This window comes from Panthera uncia, chromosome D4 (assembly GCF_023721935.1).
Source record: "Panthera uncia isolate 11264 chromosome D4, Puncia_PCG_1.0, whole genome shotgun sequence".
In the NCBI taxonomy this organism is placed as follows: domain Eukaryota; kingdom Metazoa; phylum Chordata; class Mammalia; order Carnivora; family Felidae; genus Panthera; species Panthera uncia.
Genome location: NC_064807.1, coordinates 82,088,125 through 82,106,727, shown reverse-complemented (window position 1 = coordinate 82,106,727; position 18,603 = coordinate 82,088,125). Strand labels below are relative to the sequence as shown.

At 42.4% G+C, this 18,603-nt stretch overlaps 1 protein-coding gene across 12 annotated transcripts in view; it reads left to right on the top strand.

The window, feature by feature from the left end:
- Positions 1-18,603, top strand: part of MAPKAP1 (MAPK associated protein 1) — a 274,623-nt gene that overhangs the window by 159,797 nt on the left and 96,223 nt on the right. For all 12 annotated transcript variants that reach the window (XM_049628968.1, XM_049628934.1, XM_049629009.1 and 9 more), the window contains 2 exons: positions 2,570-2,746; positions 18,279-18,388. In XM_049628968.1, the coding sequence (XP_049484925.1) occupies positions 2,570-2,746; positions 18,279-18,388 (287 nt within the window). The remainder of the gene's footprint in view (positions 1-2,569; positions 2,747-18,278; positions 18,389-18,603) is intronic.

Genomic DNA, 18,603 nt, shown 5'->3' with positions numbered 1-18,603 from the left:
CTTTTTTGTTAATGATTCCTTTACAAAGGCACAAAGGAACCACTGTGTCCCTGAATAGAATGTGGAGTTTTAGTCATTTTCCCCTCAGATGTTCAGTTAAGGGGTCGAAAGGGTTGGAGTACTGTTTGCTGCTGAATTTTATTCATGACTCAGAAAAGACTCCCATTAGTCTTGTATAATATAGGGGAAATCATTCTTTCTTTTCTTTGCTGTGTTCCCAGCGTGCAGAGCAGGCTACAGTGCAGGGTCAGTACTTTGTGAGTTTCTTGAATGAAGAAATGATTTCACACTTTGTTTTTAGAAACTGAGGAGAATAGTAACACGCAGCAGTGAGTCTTTTGGCCCTCAGATCTTAGCCTGTGACATTTGTTGAGCTCGTTTTGAAGGGGATTTGGGGGCACCCCATGACAATCAAAACAGAATTCTTCTGATACCAATGTTTGGCTTTCTGCTTTGATCAATAGGCTTATTATTTGCCCTTGAAACCTCTGTGGTGCTGGGGAATCACAGACATTCCTCAGGACGATTTACATGGCAATAAATAATGTGTGCTGTCCATTGCCTGCTTCATCAGTGTCTGCCCTGTTCATAAAACCCTGGAGGCTCAGTGGCCCCAAGGCTGGAGCACAGTGGACATGTTAACTCCAGAACGTGTCGCTTAGTTTCGTTGTTGTTTTGTTGGCACTAATATTCATCCACAATTTCTCTTTAAGGACTGATGTAACTGTAGAAGTTATTTTCCATCTGACTTCATTATATAGTTACCATACTATACCGTACCATAGTTACCATTTATTTTTTTACCTCTGTTATATGGTAGGCTCTACATATGTTATCTAATCTTCACAATTACTTCTGAGTTAGGTTCTTGTCTTTTTATAGAAGCAGAAACTAAGGGGCGCCTTGGTGGCTCAGTCGGTTGAGCATTCAACTCTTGATTTCGGCTCAGGTCATGATCCCAGGGTTATGCGATCAAGTCCTGCGTCGGGCTTTGCACTGAATGTGGAGCCTGCTTGGGATTCTCTCTCTCTGCCCCTGTCCCCCACTTGTGCGCGCTCTCTCTCTCTCTCTCTCTCTCTCTCTCTAAGTTAAAAAAAAAAAAAAAAAGAAGAAGAAATAGAAACTGAAACTCAAGGAAGCGAAGCTTATTTTCTGAAATCACATAGTCCATGAGCACCGGAGCTTAGGTTTTAAACTCAGGTCTTTCTGGACACAAAGCTCTTAGCTACTATACCATGACATTTTTCTTATCTAACAGACTTTCTTCTCCTATAGGTGTCTAGTGTTTGTGGTTAGCAACCTCTTGCAAAGATCCATAAGTTTCCCACATCATTCAGAGATGAATTTTAAATTTCTTAACAGCGTTGCAAATACATGAAATTTATAGTGACAAACATAGCCAGATTACTTTCTTGTTATCCATCCATTTAGCAAATTTACAGTTCCCATTAATTTTAATCTGTCCTTATTACCTGTTTTATATAATAAATATCTCTTAGTCATGACAGACTGAGTATAGATCACCTGAAGTAGGCTCTCTCTCAATAACTAGAGTTGCAGTTAAAGATTTGTGAATTAATTGGGAAAATTGCAAATCAGGTAGTCAGTGAAATAATTCATTGTCACATCCAATCAATAAACTTTGTAAATCAACTCATTTAATTCAAAAAATGATCTATATAGATCAAGCAACCAATTAAACAATTAGCATACACTTTGCAATTAATTAATTTAAGCATCAATCATATAATTAAAATTCCAAATTTAAGCTGCACAATTTAAAACCCTACTGCCTTGTGAACTATTAGGATCATGTTTCTGAATGTTAGCAGATAAGCAGTTTCACAGTTTAACTTTGGAGCAAGGTGTTTTAAAGTGCTTCTAATTGATTTTTAAGTTTTAAATTGTCTTTATGTTGGTAGTTTCCCACCCCTTTACAGCAAATCAACTTTTTACTTCTCCGCCCAAGAAAGAGAAGGAAATGTGTGTTGACTCTAAAATGGGCAAGGCTGGAATCTGGGAGTATAGACTGGACATTGTAGGAATAGGAGAAAGGTCTAGAAGCAATGGAGAGAGCCGTTTATCTGCATCAGGATAAATCAGGTTATTTGCTTTTACTCTGTTAAGTGTCTTTGGTATTTGGAATCAGTGGATCAGTGGAATCACACTTGCTGTGTGTATTTTATTTATACTTATATTTAACTAACGTAGTACTCCCCCCCCCCCGCCCCCGCTATACCATAAGCTTCCTTGAGGACTGATACTAAATATCATCTTTGATTTAAGGGACTAAGTTCTGTGTCTTATCTATAACAGGTGCTCAGTAACTATTTGTTGGAAGAATAGATTAGTAGAAAGGACCTCCTTTCACATTGCTTTTCTCCCCCTTTGTACTCCCATGTTTTCTCTTTATCAAATGAAGTAGGATTTAGGGTAATCTTACTGCTTCACCAGGCTTTCGGGTAAAAGAAGAGCAGTGCCCCAGTTTGCCTGCTGTATACTATAGCCTCTTATCTCCTTGTCCCTCCTTCACCCTGGTATTCACTCACTGTTTTGGTTTTCCTTTCAGTGACAATGTCAGTGCCTACTGCCTGCATATCGCTGAGGATGATGGGGAGGTTGACACAGACTTCCCCCCACTGGATTCCAACGAGCCCATTCATAAGTTCGGCTTCAGTACTTTGGCCCTGGTTGAAAAGTATTCATCTCCTGGTCTGACATCCAAAGAGTCACTCTTTGTGCGGATGTGAGTATTGACCCTGTTGCTAATTTCAGTATCTCATCTCTGCCTTTTAGAGTTTTTGGTTTTGCTCATCGTATGGATGATTATTAGGTATCTGGATGTCCCTTTATAGTGACTACTTGCAGAGATGTTGGGGACAGCATTTGCAATGTATTTTATGCCTCCGTACCTAGATTAAACACAGACTGCTTTGTAGTAGGGAATTGCATTAGGCAGATCTCTGAACGTAATATCTGTGAACCACGCCTCTGGACATACTGGGTGGGGTACTTTGGAGCCTGTGAAGCAGCAATTCTGAGTTTCCCTCTTTCTCTTCACAGACTACACACTAAATGAAAAATGTGCGTTGCAGCTACTTTTGTCTCGTGACTTAAAATACTTATTTTCTTCTCTCCAATTTTGTTCAAATCAAATTTGAGTTTTCCTTTCAGTTATCCTCCTTTAGACTGATAAGGTGTTAACTCTCCTGTGCCTTTGGCAGTCCGGTAAAGCCTATAAAAACCCTTTCCAGAAAAGTATTTTTTAGGGTTTGTTTTGTTTTTTTCTTTTTTCTTTTTTCTTTTTTGAGAGAGAGAGAGTGTGTGTGCATGCTAGCAATGGAGGGACAGAGAGAATCCTTCAAGCAGGCTCCATGCTGTCATCCTCGTAGATCCTAACTTGGGGCTCGACCCCTCCAATCATGAGATCGTGCATGACCTGAGCTGAAATCATGAGTAGGATGCTCAACCTACTGAGCCACCCAGGCACCTCTCCAGAAGAGTGTTTGTGAATGCAGAAAATAAAATCCACAGGAATACAAGAGAATTCCATTACATTTAAATACTTCTGAAATTATTAAACCAATCTGTGATATAGTAATATGCATAGTTTTACTAATATTTAATACCAAGATACGGCAGCAGGTCTGTCAGTAACTGCTGAAGTCTCTCGCCTCAAAGTTAAGTGATGAGTATAAATGTTACTTGGGAAATCTGCAACAACTGTAGTGTGCTGTGACATCTGTGTTTTTTCTGTTCATGGCAGTGTCACTAGTACTGCCAATACAACTGGGGTTTGTTGACCACATTTATAACTCAAGGACATGGTAACTATCAGAAGTCAATGGAAATAAAAATATAATTTTTATTTATTCAAGTCTCTACGGCAGGTTTTACCCAGAGGTCCCTGTTAGAGGAAAACCCGTAGCGTTTTCTGACCAGGACTGAGACTGGCCGTCTCCTGGGAACAATAGTGATCCTTCTGGCACCCCCTGCTGTTAGGAACCAGCAAATTCACTAGCCAAAGGAAGGATTGCTTTAGAGGACTTTTCCTTGTCTCTTTAAAACATACTGCCTTTGTTTCAAATTTTTACTGAAAATAGGATTATGCTACTTATGATATATGAGTAGTTGGGGTCTCTCTACCCTTGAACAAAGAAAGAATACTGAGTGCTTGGCGGGCAGGTAGCTAGGGGATGATTCCTCAAGTTTTTCTAGTTACCATTTCATCCCTGCTATGAAGTCACGTTTGATGTATGGAACAGTAAATATTTTCCCTCCTTTTCTATTTGGGAGGCACTAAAACAGCAATGTTAAAGAATATTGAAAGCAGTTTAAAAGTTACCCAGTGATTCCTCCACCCTAATATAACTGTTTTCATTTTTGTATCACCATTTCCAATATATGTATATTATAGTTTCACTTCTAGTGTACATATTGTTATTCTTACTTAAAATTGCAAATATTTGATATCTGCTCTTAGTTCCTACAATCTGCATTTATTATGTGCCAAGAATCTAGACAGAGACAACCCCTTTGCTCATGGAGCACACGCTACCTAGTGGGGGGGACAAGTCGTCAGATCATTAAAATGTGCTGAGCAGTACAATAGAGAAAGGTACAGGCTGCATCAGAGGCCTTTCACGGGATGTTTAGATTGTTTATTTGCTTTGGTTTTAATAAGTGATTCTATAATAATAGTTTTTATCTCTGTCCCTTTTATTTCTGTTGAATAACCTCCTTAGGACAGTTTTCCTGTGAGTAGGATCACTGGTCAGAATAGAAACATCTTTAGACTTGGCTTTGTATTGACATGTAGCTTTCTGAAAGATGTTCCGATTTACAGTGCTACCAATAGAATTCATAAACGCATCTTCAAAGTCTTACCATCACAGAGTGTCATTAGAACTTTTCTCTTTTCACTCTCAAAGATACGTATAGGGATATTTCAATAGTTTCCACTTGCATTTCATTTATTTATAGATGACTGGAAGAGTTGTTCTCATTAGCACATAATTTTTACTACGTAAATGTTAACATATGACCATAGCATTCTTTTGAACTGAAAGTCCTTTTTAAAACAAGTGTTCTTAAATCAGTGATTTTCAATAGTTGGGGGTTGGGGTTGGAGGTAGGCCAGACATACCTCCCCAGGAGAAGCATCTAAAGACTACACAGTGTCTATGAACTCCAGCTTTTGGAGAATGGGATGAGGGAGGGGAGAGAGGTAGAGAGTAACAGCAGCGGCTTTAAGCTTAACACTCTTACGTTTTTCCTGAACTACTCCCATCCCTGCACTCCCACTCCCAAATACACACACACACTAGTCAGTCCTCTTTCTATTTAAAGTTTTATTATTTTTTTTTTTTAATTTTTTTTTTTTCAACGTTTTTTATTTATTTTTGGGACAGAGAGAGACAGAGCATGAATGGGGGAGGGGCAGAGAGAGAGGGAGACACAGAATCGGAAACAGGCTCCAGGCTCCGAGCCATCAGCCCAGAGCCTGACGCGGGGCTCGAACTCACGGACCGCGAGATCGTGACCTGGCTGAAGTCGGACGCTTAACCGACTGCGCCACCCAGGCGCCCCATCTATTTAAAGTTTTAGAGAGCTTATTCAACATTCCTGGAGTGTTTCTAAAAGCACAAGGTAAAGTAAAATCTTTATATGTGAGCATTTAGAACAAAAGTGTCAGTACATTTTCTGTTTCTTCTTTTTCTCAGTTGTCTGATGAAATAGTACAGATTACTGACCATTTGCCCTGTGTGTGTTTTCTTGCTTCAGCAACCTTCCATTCACCTTTCTGGTCTATATTTTAAGTTAGAAAAGCCTCTCCTGCTAAAGCAGGACAGAGCAGACTTTCAAGAGTTACCAGGGATGTGTTCATAGTTTCAAGAGAGTGAAGTCTCAGCAAAATAAGTAAAGCCATCTCTCCTTTTCTTCATTTCTCCCTTTCCTCCTTGCGTCTCTCTCCCAGGGGAGAATGGGCAGGGATGTATGGGAATACCCTGAACTGAACCAGAAAGAGGGAGCTAAGTTTTGACAATAAGAAGTGAATTAGTATTTACTAATTGAAACAATTTATACGTTATTCCATTTAATCTGAAAATAGCCCAGTTTTGATTATGACCGTTTTAGAGACATGAAAACTGAGGCTGACAAGGATTGCTCTCAGGCCGGGCTTCGCCCCCACGTCTGACTTCAAAGTCCACGCTCTTTGTGACACCCTGCTAAGGGTGAGGATGGCGGCAGGGAATCCCACTGTATTGAGGCCAGCATTCAGCTACTATATACTATAGTGTAGTAGATAAGAGCATGGTGGCCTCTGGAGCCAGGACGCTTGGGTGCCAATCCTGACATTACCCTTAGTACTGTGTGTGTGTGTGTGTGTGTGTGTGTGTGTGTGTGTGTGTGAGAGAGAGAGAGAGAGAGAGAGAGAGAGAGATTGAGATCTTGGATGAATTGCTTAACTTTTTTGTGGCCCAATCAAATGAGAATAATAATAATAATACCTACCTCATAGAGCCCCTGTGAGGATTGAAGGGGCTAATATATGTAAAGCACTTAGAAAAGGGCCTGTTTGTCTGTCTGTCTGCTGCAGTTATTGTTGTTATAACTAAACACTCGTCGAGGGCAAGAACTGGATCATTTATGCCCCACGAACACCCAGCATAGCTCCATTACTGTGGTAGGTATGCCACAAGTATTTCTTGAATGGGTAGCTTATTGAATAGATCTCTTTGCTGCTTCTACATTTTTCTTCTTCCCCTCCTTTCAGTTTTCTAACAGAGAGGGGCTGAGTGTGGGTAGACTCTGCCCAGCTTGCTGTTGGGCTAACTTTTGCTGAGTATGGGCAGGGGTGGAGATTGCAGATGTGTAGACTTTCAAATCCGTCCTCTTATGGACAGACATCCTTTAAGAGACAGTGGCAAGACCACAAATTCCTTGAAGGCAGGGTGCCTACAGTCTCAGTTATCTCTATATCCTTAGCAGCCAGCACAGGGCTTCTTAGAGAAGGAATGGATGAATCTTTAGGTGTCTGTGGGCTCCTGGGAGGGACCCTGGCCAAACTTTCTGTCCTGCCTCACTTTTTTTTTTTTTTTTTAGCCCGCTTGGCCTCTTCCTGTCTTCTGAATACCGTGCAGTTCCTAGGTTGCCTTCTGGCTTTCAGAGGCCCTCACACCCAACCACGAGGCTCCCGTATACCATCTTTCCCCCACTCCAAGGGAGGCCGCACAGACTTTGAGCGTAGTTAGCCTGACCTGGGTGCAAGTTTCAGTTTCACAGATGACTTTTGCTACATGACTGTAGTCTCCGTGTCTTCATCTGTAAAATGAGGGGAGTATTAACTACCTGATGGTATTGTTGTGAGGAATTTTATTAAATGTAATTTTCTTTCAAAGGAAAACGAATTCTCCTGAAGCCTCAATGTTTGCCCAAATTCGTTTTATTGTAGTGTTACTTAAATACATATAAATGTAAAACTTTAGCTATAAATTCCATGCTTTTATGCAACCCAAACAAAATTACAAATTTAATGCAAATAAAACTATAACATTAATAAAATACAATTAACAACTTAAATGCAACAGATGATGTTTTGCTGAAATTAAATCACTGATGTTGGATTTAATGGGTGTTGAATGTTTTACTTGTCAACTTGAGGTTTTTGATTTTCATACGAAACGTTGATTACCGTATTAATATTTGTCCTTTTAAACAATGAGTGTATTTTTAACTACTAGTCCATTATTTTAATGAGCCAGTTGATTTATAGTGCATCCCTTCCCCCAATTTTAAATGTGCTTTACTGGAAATAGTAAAGAACATTTCTGCAAGGATAACCAGTTTATGTCAGTTTGCCCAGGGCTTTCTCTGTTTTGAAATTCAGAGTCTATACCCAGTAACCCCCACCCCTCAGCCCCAGGATAATTGATCACCCTACTTTCTGAAGTTGTCGATTGGTCTGTACCTAAATGGGCTCTCTGCCTAATTGATACCTGTACACAGTGTGACTTGGGCACTGCAGGGCATGACTTCTTCAGAGGTCAGCACGCCTGTGCCACAGGGAGAGCCTTGTGCCCACTTCTCCCATCACCACAGTGTTTTTGCCTGCAGCTTGCAGTGATGTCATTTGGCTTTGAGTCTATTAGTGATGTTAAATAACTCTAGCTGCTGGAACACACAGCCCCCCAAATCTCACCACCTCATCCAACAAGTTGGCAGACTTTTCCTATACAGGGCCAAGTAGTAAATATTTTAGGCTTGTGGGCCATACCTCTCTGTAACTCACGTCTGCCATAGTAGCAAGAAAGTAGTCATAGACGACAATACATCAACGAATGGGGGTGGAGTAGGTTTGTTGACCCTGGCTTACTAGTAAGTTTATTTCTTGTTCAGATCTGTCTAAGGAGGGTCTGGTTGCCCTCCTGGGTATTTTTCCTCTAAGCAGCGATTCAAGGCTCCTCCAACTGGGTGGAGAATGGGGAACATGGAAGGCTATGAGTGGCCCAAATCTCTCTCTGTATTTATTTATTGTATAAGTTATTATATATATAATCCATATATAATATTGCTTTTCTAAATATATATCAGGTATATGATCCATATGTATGTGTGTGTGTGTGTGTGTGTGTGTATGATTTTCATTAAACTAAAAGCAAAATTTTTAAATTCTGAAACTTAGCCTGTGAATTCATCTGTTAGGCCTGGGGGCCCTTGAACCTCAGGTAGGAAATGTAGCTATGAAGTTAGCTCAGACCCAGTTTTGTAGGAAGTGTTACATAGTTGCTTTTTTTGTTATTTCGGTCAGAGATTTAGGCTGAATAATTCACACTAAGGTGTGCATGGGGTTTAACTTTTCTTTCAGTTATTTATTGCATAATGAATACATGTCCATCATAGAAAAATTAGAAAATATGTTTCTTCACACAAAAGAAAATTTAAACCTTCACTTTCTTCCATCAGACAAGATAATCACTTACTAAATTATATAATTATTTATGTTTAGAAAGAGGAACTAATTAACTTAAATGAATCCCTAACTGGCAAAGTGTTCTGTGGAAAAGAATGTGAAGCTGAATAGCCTCTGATGTTCTTACCAAGTCAGGGCTAGACGAGCCTTTCCCTGCCGGAGCCCTTGGTCAGAGGAGACTCAGGAAATAGAGTTGTTGTCTAGGAAAGGAGCATGGATTATGCTAAAAATTTGCAAATTAGTTGCGTTCTAATGGAAACTCTCTCCTTTTCCAGACAGGCAAGTGGATTTCTTTTTTTTTTTAACGTTTATTTATTTTTGAGACAGAGAGAGACAGAACATGAACGGGGGAGGGTCACAGAGAGAGGGAGACACAGGATCTGAAACAGGCTCCAGGCTCTGAGCTGTCAGCACAGAGCCCGACGCGGGGCTCGAACCCACGGACCGTGAGATCATGACCTGAGCCGAAGTCAGACACTTAACCGACCGAGCCACCCAGGCGCCCCGGCAAGTGGATTTCTAAGATATCCATTGTTCCTGATTGATTTTGGACAGATCAAATGTGCATGTAAACAGGAGTCCCTGACTTGCTGACTGCTAGCTGCTCTGAGCCTACGCATTGAAGGTGTTTAGGTATCAGGAGTGTAGAAGGAGAGAAGTAGGGGGCAGAAGTATGGGGGAGTATATGGTTGGCCCCCAAAACTAAATAGCTAGAGCTCTGCTGGTGCCTAGTATCCCAGGAAGTACTTCATGCCAGCAGTGACCAAACCAAGGCCTGCTGGGCCCTTAGCCATAGTGGGACAAGGGAGAATGAGATCTTGGAGTGAACAGGGGAGGAGCCTGCTTTGTCCCTGCCCCCCCCCTCCCCCCCAAGCCCCAGTACAGGGCCAATTCAATCAGAACTCATGGAACTGAATTGAGTTTAAAAGTGGCAGTGGCGCCTGGGTGGCTCCGTCGGTTGAGCGTCCGACTTCGGCTCAGGTCATGATCACACGGTTTGTGAGTTTGAGCCCTGCGTCGGGCTCTGTGCTGACAGCTCGGAGCCTGGAGTCTGCTTCGGATTCTGTGTCCCTCTCTCACTGTGCCCCTCCCTCACTCATGCTCTGTCTCTCTCTCAAGAATGAATAAAACATCTTAAAAAAAAAAATGGCAGTGATGATAGCAACTGTGATGGTGTCATTACATGTGGTGACATTGACATTTCACACTGGGCTCCTACTCGGGAAGGGGGAAGAAGGGTTTTAAAAAGGGAAGAAAAGTCCAAACCAATAAAATGGACAGACCCCCTTAATCAGGAGTCAGTAAGAACAATTAAACTTCTCTCCTATACATGTATTGACTTAAAATGTTTGATACATCAGATAGGCATGGGGAAGGAACCTTTCTAGCTAACAGCTACAGAGCAGAGCAAATAGAATCCAGGTAGGATTTTCCTGTTTGGGAAATGGATCACTGGGTAGTCAGTAGACAGTCTTCCGCCAGAAGCTGGGCTGCCTTGGACATTGTATTGTAGCCCAGAGGGTTCCCAGAGACTGCTGTGGCTTCTCTCGGCTCCGCATAAAGAGAAAGGTTAGCTGCTTTTTCAGAGGCATGGCCTAGATTCATTGCTCTTTGCCGTACCTGGGCATTTCCAAGGGTTGGTAGTTTTAGTAGACCCTCTTGATGAGATCTCCACAGTGTACCCAAAGCGACCAGACCTTTTGGAAAAGATATCATCAGTTTGAAGCCTCTCCTACTCTTATGTGATACTGCTTTGTGGTTTGGAGAGAAAAAACAAAAACAAAAACGAAATGAGCCTTTTTTACACTCACTCAGTTTAGTGCCTCTAGTAGCCATTATCTCATTTATTCCTCATAAGAAACTCATTTTTATAATATATGAGCTGAGGATCAGAGACAGGTAGTTATTTGCTCAAGGTCATACAGTTTGGTAAGGGGCAGAGCTAAATAGGATAAGGGGAAAAGAAAAACCGATGCCTGTATCCTTTGTAACCAGGCCTGACAATATGGGTATAAATTTCCTATTTATTTATTGTTTGCTCGAGTCATAGAGGACCAACTGTGTGTTGTTTCTTTTCATTCTGTTGTATTAGCAAACATTTTCATTGTCCAGATTGTCCTCGTGTATGGAAATGTAACATATGCAGCCTGTTTAATTTTGTATTTGTGAATCTGACTTGATTTCCTTTTTGGCAACAGCTACTGTCTAGAGAACAGAAAAGATTTTTCTTTGTGTCTGTTTAAAGTGACAGAAATATTGGAGCAAGTAATAAAGATGGAAAGCATTAATTACATACTTCTAAGAATTTAAAGGTCAGACAAGCTAAATATGTATGTTTTGCTCACTGGAATGTCTTGAAATTGTGCCAGGATACGCTTTGTTCCTACAATAAAAGCACACATTTTAGATAGCCATCAACTTACTTTGGTATCCAAAAATTAGACCAGTTTGTTGCTTTAGTTTCTATATATCTTAAAAGTTTAGGGCTCACATTTCTGACATTAATGTGATTTGTTTCATGATCCACCCCCTTTGGCCATGTTTAGTCACTATGTCTCATTTTGATTTCCTCTGTTCTCCCCTCAGCTTATGTTGGAGTCTGTCAGCTGCCGCTATGTACATGTCAGGCTAGTGACTTGTAATGTTTATTAATACAATGTCAGTCTTGCTGTTGAAAAAACTGTGATGCTTCTCAGAAGGTTGCAACAGTACGAAGCGTTTGATTTCCAGATCCTGTCTGCACTGCATGGTGAATACATTCTCAGATGTTATGCAGTTCACTGACCTGACAGTTATGGAACCCCGCCTGGGACCCCATTTCAGCAGGACATATTTGAACAGAAACAGTTTGCAAAACTTTACACACTTAAACTCCTGCCAAGGCAAACTGTTAGCCACTTGAGTTTGTTATAAATACCCAGTGGCAGTGGTTGGAAGTAGCCCACGGTGTGTTTTATATTCTGAACTGAATGTGAATGTCTTTGCGGTTATATAGAGTAGTAAATAATTGAGTTTGATTAGGGAGAGGGACCTCATTATCCCCCACCTGTGCCCAGCTGGAAGGGGAGGGTCGAAATGAAGCCATTAGCTGTCTCTCTTACTGGCATCTCAAAGAGCTCAAATACATCTGTGTCTTATTTTCTTTTCTGGCACAATCAGTCGAGCAAGCTAAGCAGGCATGACCGGATTTGGCAAGTCCCAAGGACTCTGGCAAAGATACACAAGGAGAAGGCGGAGGGCAGTCATTTTGGCTTCTCACTGCCCATTAGTCTAGCGAGTTATGTTTTTGGAAAATGTCTGTTTTGAAAAAGAGTACTTTGTCCAATGTCAAACATCACATACTCACACAATATGCTTTGATCTTAAAAAAAATTTTTTTGTCAGTGCAAGGGGAAACAAAATGTGGCATTCACACTAGTGTAAACTCTCTTTATGGATAAAGTAATACCCGAAGGGCTTGCTTTAAAGCAGGCATGCTGCAGTTATTACAAGGCTTTCTCTTGCTCATATATTTTCATTTTCTACTTTGAAGTGCTAGAGGATGAACATGCATGGAGTTGGGACCCGTGCAGGCTGGGAGCTGGAGGAGTGTGTCTTCATCACTATTACGGCCTGGTCAGGACTGGAGAATCGAGTGCTCCTCTTGGCAGCCTTTTCCCACTTCCACAAACTGAGACTGTGGCTCAAGAAACCATGACGTTCTTCAAGGGCTTTTAAAAAGGGATCTCGTAGTTCATATGGTTAGTCTAACAGTTGGGACATTTTATAACCAAACTGAATGTCACAGTGGAAGTTGAACCTTTGCCCCAGACTGGTCGGTAGTTCCAATCGGGAGGGTATGCTATCTGGAAGTCACTTCTTCCCCTGAGTCCTCAAGGCTCCCTTCTGGGCTACAGAGGGGTTTAAAACTCAGACTTTGGTGTCTGGCTGCCCTGGGTTCAATTCCTGGGTCTTCTACGTAGCTGTGTAGCTCCAGGCAAGTGTCCTAACCTTGCCCAACCTCAATTTCCTCCATTTTAAAATGGGACTGATAATAGCACCTACTTTTTCTGGAAGGATTAAGGGAACAAAGTAAGTGCTCAATAAATGTTCACAGCTGTCATCGTCTCATCATTTATTACTTCCTTTCTAAGAAAAGCCCGTAATTATTATATTAACTGTTGTTTATTAAACATTTATTGTAGACAGGTATTAATGTTAACTACTTTAGAAGTATTAAGCCCTCACAACAATCTTACAATCCTAAGAATTAGCCCTATTTTGTAGATGAGGAAACTGGAAACTAGAGAGAGTATATCATTTATCCTGGGAAGGCAGAGCTGGACACCAGAGCAGGCTCTACTCTAGACTTGCTGTGTTCTGCCGCCTCTCGGTCACCACCCTCGTTCTTAGCAGGATATAGAGGGAAATGACCACTGTGTTTTGAGATATCTCCATCAAGAAGCTTTTCTGATCCCCTTCCCCTTCCCCTTCCCCAGCTTGGTTAAGTGCCTGTGTGTTTTGGTAGCACTCTGATCTGGCCTACATCTTTGTGCTTATCACGAAGAACTATAGTTCTTTGTTTGTTTCTTTGTGTTTCTCTCCCCTGGACTGTGCTATTTGTGTTAGGGACCATATTGGTGATTTCCGAATCCAAAATTAGGATCTTTAATAGATGAGTGAGTTCAGGTAAATTCCCAAATTCTGCCTCCAGCCTCAGATTCCATAAAATGGATACAATAATAGCACCTATTTTAGGATTGAATGAGTTAATACAGATTTTTAAAGCTTAACATAGCACCTGGCACATAGTCAACGTCTAGTAGATAGTAGTTGCTGCTATTACTATTGTAATTGTTGAATAATATCTTGTACTTGCAGCTCAGAAAGCTCTTAATAAGTCTCATTGAATTTCTCTGCACCACCACCATGATTTTTGACTTCCATCGTCCCTCTCCAAAGCCAGCGAGTTAAGCTGAGGTGCAGTATACCTGCTTCCCTGGTTTACTGTCCCAAAAATGAGAGCCTTGAAAACTGAGCCCAGGGTGCTCTTCTGTGAGCTTCAAGAGGGGGTTTGATGCCCAGGCCAGAGATAGTTTGCTTACAGTGCCCCGACTGTTGCCAACATGCCCAGCAAATTGCACGTTTTAATGGCCCTGTGTTACCAATTACAAGCAATGGTTAGTACCCGCTCCCCCAATAAGCAATCTCTGCTGATAGGGTAGGAGAGAGGGGGTAAATGGGGCCTCTTGTCTTGGAGCGGTGATCTGGAATTAGGAGAACACAAGAGAACTGACATTTCTAAGTTCCTTTGCCGTTTGCCAAACTTAGTGCCAGGTGCTTGGCGTGTACTGTCTATTTTATCCTCCCTGACAATTCTGTAGGGAAGTGGCCTCCTCATTTCATGGATGCAGCTGAGGTTCCCACATGTTGAGGCAACATCTTGGTGAACTGTAGAACCAGGATTTGAACCAAAGGGTATTTAATTCCCAGCCCCTGTGTTTTCCTCTCCAGTAAGTTGCCTTCCAACGTGGATTCTGGTTCCAGCTCTGTCCCTGTAAATAGAATCTAAGCTTTTCAGATAAGGACCCTGTGCCCCTCCTTCCGCTCTGTGCCCGTCACCTCTGGTTTAATACTCACGAGAGAAATGCTCGTCCTGTTAGGTTAATGCTGGTATACAAATTTCCCTCTGGTAACTGAGTGGCTTTGCACTGGGACAGAGCTGAATTCCTCAAGTGAGTAATCTCTTTTTGAAATGCCCATACGTTTTTCAGTGGTTACGAGACTTGACAGGACGTAACTTTGAATTGACTGAAGCACTCCTGGCAGCATTTAGTCAGCTCCCCAAAGTGGCGCCTCGTCCTAGACCCAGCCCCGACAGCCCAGGGGGCTTGGAGGGCAGCTGCTTCTGCTCGGTGCCCCCAGAGTGCCCTGCTGGGATGGAAAACAAGCTGTCTACCCACGAGGGGAGCAGGAGGAAGAGCAGTTTCTGAGCCGAGACTCTGGGTCCGTAGCCCATCTGTCTATCCAGCCGCCTGTCTGTCCAAAGGCTAGTCACCCCCAGCACGGGTCACACCTCAGGGATTGGAATGCAGGGCCACACGGAAGGGAGGCCGGACTAGCACCCTACCTGCCTGCTGCCAGCCTGTCCCTCGAAATCACTGTCTTCTCAACCGCAGACCCAACGCCCAACATTAAATAAAAGCGGCGCTAAAAGATGTATTTCAATAGACTTTTTAGAAAGCCCATAAAAATTCCTGGATATAAAGAAATGAGGCATAAAACCCAGAATGTTTGGAAGTGAAGCTGAAAATTGTGGAAGCAAGTCTCCATATCCATTTATTAAATGGGAGCATAACTTAACAGTTGCACTTAGATGTCTTCTGAGAACCACTTATATTCTGTCCTCTTGTATTCTAGAAGCAGTTTGCCCCCTTAAGTGCTGTAGACTTGAAGCAAGAGCCAAAGCTGGTGTTCGCCTGGAGGGAGAGAAGCGAGTGGTGTGGGAGGCTGGCCTGAGGAAGCTTTCATTAGGTCTGGTTGAGTGTGCCGTGTATGGGTCACGACCTCTTTCTCCTTTTAATGTGCACGATTGTACCGAAACGGAGCCCCAGAGTAAGACACCGCGCACTCGTGAAGGCACGTTCTGAGCGCCGTGCGTGCCCCTTCCCTTCACTGTTGTTTTCATTTTCCTCTCGTGAACCTTGCTACCCTGGCTTCAGCACGGAGGCTGTAAAGGAAGATGGAGAGCCGAGTTACCTCAGAATGATCACTATCGTTAACATTCACGGGTGGTTCACTTATCATTCCTGACTGCACAGACATGGCAGCCGCTCGGAAGCGTCCGCAGGTGTAGTGCGGTGATACATATTACATCGTGCCACAATGGATTTATGTATTCTGTAACAAAAGAAAAGTGTAATGAAAAAATACAGAAGGTAATCCTTTATTCCTCCACCACACAATTTATCAGTAATGCCTGTGGATGATAAGTGCCAGGGATTTCCTCTGCTTGCTTTAACCTTGTCACCCAGGTACGTTTTGGTAAAATGACAGAAAAATACAGACTAGGGATTTTCCTCTGTTCAAAAATCTTTCCAAAGGACACTTTTAATTTATGGAAGTTAGTCCAAACGCCAGGCTTTCTTTTGAGCTCCTGGTCTGCCTTTGCTACAAAAGATAAACGTATTGGTTTGAAATAATGCTGTCAGCCAGCAGCAGATTAGAAGAGAACGTAAGCAATTTATAAGCGGGCTCCAATCTGAAATAGTTCAGGTGGACCCCAGGTAGATGGAGGTTCATGAGATGTAGCCCAGTACTAGGTTGCACATACCCGAGAACTTGTGTTCCCTTTTAGGCCCCACTCACCCATCGCCCAACATATTGTCACAGATGGAGCGCATACTGACTTCCGAGGAGAGAGCAGGGGAAGACAAGTCTGAACGCAGATGATTGGCGTTTGTTCCAAACACGCACTGGCCTAGAGCCAGAGCAAATACCCCCAAGTTTATAAATGCACCAGGCACTTTACATTTCAGTGCTCTTGCCAAAGTATCACTTACTGCATCGCTCCCTAAATATAGTTTTAAAAAAAAAGAGCTATTTCTTATTTTGCTTTGATCAGTAAAATAAACTTTTAAAGATTGTTCTGGGATGGGGTCCAGCTTCTGAGGTAAAGAATGGCTGGAGCTCAGGCATGATTCAGTAACAGAGTGTTCAGTAAAATTAGCTTGACAGTTCTCAGGCCTGCTGTTCAATAGCAAGAAACTTGACCAAGTTAAAATGGATGATCGTGCTGGCTAGACCAGCGTCGGCTTTTGCTTTTTAACAAATGGAATGTCAAGGATTAAACAGCAAGCCTTATGGAGAGGAGGGGTGTGGAGATGTCTTTGTATTAGGGAAGCAAATTGGGTCCTTGGTTTTGAGATCAGCCCCCAGCCCCTGTGGATAGCCAGCCACCTGGTTGGGTCGAAGCTAGGTTTAAGGGCCCCTTCCCAGCCTGTCCTACCATTGGGAAGCCTTTCCGTGGCTTAGCTTGGGGCTTGGCTTTTCTTTCAGATGTCTTGTCAATATGAAGTTCTGCCATGTTTTTTGGCCATGTGTTCTCCTTTGAGATTCTTATGAGGAAATGGGAATGCCACCAAACTCCTTGTGGTAATTCCCATGTTCCATAGTTGGAAACTTGGGTCCCATTTGTTAGATGAGCGTCTTGGAATTGGCCTGTTTTGTCCTGGTGCCCGAGCATAGTGAGTAGTATTTGTGATACTTGTTACTGCAATTAACAGTCTTAGTGAAGTTGTACCTCACCCAGGGATGGGCTTCTTTTTTTAGGGTACTTACTCCCTACCAGTTTTTTCCTGTCTAGGTGAACCACTCCCTCCAAGTTTAACTGGCTAGAAGTTTACAAGTAGTGTTCGTATTTTTTGTGTAATTATTTATGCTTCATTTCATATTTTGTTTGACCTTATAGGATTGAGTAGATTAAAACATTCCTACTGAAGTATACATAAACTGTATGGGTTTTTGTTTTTTTTTTCCTGAATGTTTATTTTTGAGAGAGAGAGACAGAGAGAGGGCAGGGGGAGGGGCAGAGAGAGGGGGAACAGAGGATCTGAAGCAGGCCTGCGCTGACAGCCCCAATGTGGGGCTCTAACTCACGAACTGTGATATAATGACCTGAGCTGAAATCCGATGCTTAACCGACTTTGCCACCCAGGTGCCCCCAAACTGTGTGTTTAAAATTTATTTATTTATGTACTTACTTACTAGCCAGTTAGGAAGAGCCTTTTTTTCTCCTTTTTCTAAATTGCTTTGGGCTATCATATTTTCCCCTCCACCCTCCAACCCTCCTCACCCCATGAAGTTTTTTCCTCTAGGGCTCTGTGAGCTTTGATGTGATGGTGGGATCTGCCTGCAGTGACACCTGCTGACACAAGCCAAGTTTATTGTCAGTCCTTGTGCAGGATTTGGCTTGGGAGCCAGCGTGAGCCAGCCCACGGCACTAGTGACCCACGCAGGCCAATTAGATTCAGTTTGAGATGAATTAGGAAAACCTTCCCTAACTCTGACCTTTCTTTCACTTGGAACTGTTCATACTAAACTGCTTCTCTCTCTCTCTCTCTCTCTCTCTCTCTCTCTCTCTCTGTCTCTGTCTCTGTCTCTCTCTCTCTCTCTCTCATTGGAAGTAAGTTCGTTTAGTCTATTTTTAAATAATTGGCACTCTGAGGTATACTTAGTGTAAAACCTTGCTAAACATAGTGAAGACTGCAGTAACATTCCTCTGGTTGAACGTTGGTGATGATTTTGTATTTGTCTTTTCCTACAGAAATGCTGCTCATGGATTCTCCCTTATTCAGGTGGACAACACAAAGGTCACCATGAAAGAAATCTTGCTTAAGGCAGTGAAACGAAGAAAAGGATCCCAGAAAGTTTCAGGTGAGACCCAGGAAATAGACTGTTGGAAGTGCTTGGTGTGTGTGTGTGTGTGTGCGTGCGTGTGTGCATGATACGTGGCTAGATTGTTTTAGAGATCGTTGCTTGAAGGTTTGGTTAGCAGGTCTACAGCTTTTTTTAAGCTGCCTCTGGGCCCAAGGAAGGGGTTGGGTCAGTGGCATATGTGAGAAGAATGTGTTCATATTGACCATGGAAGT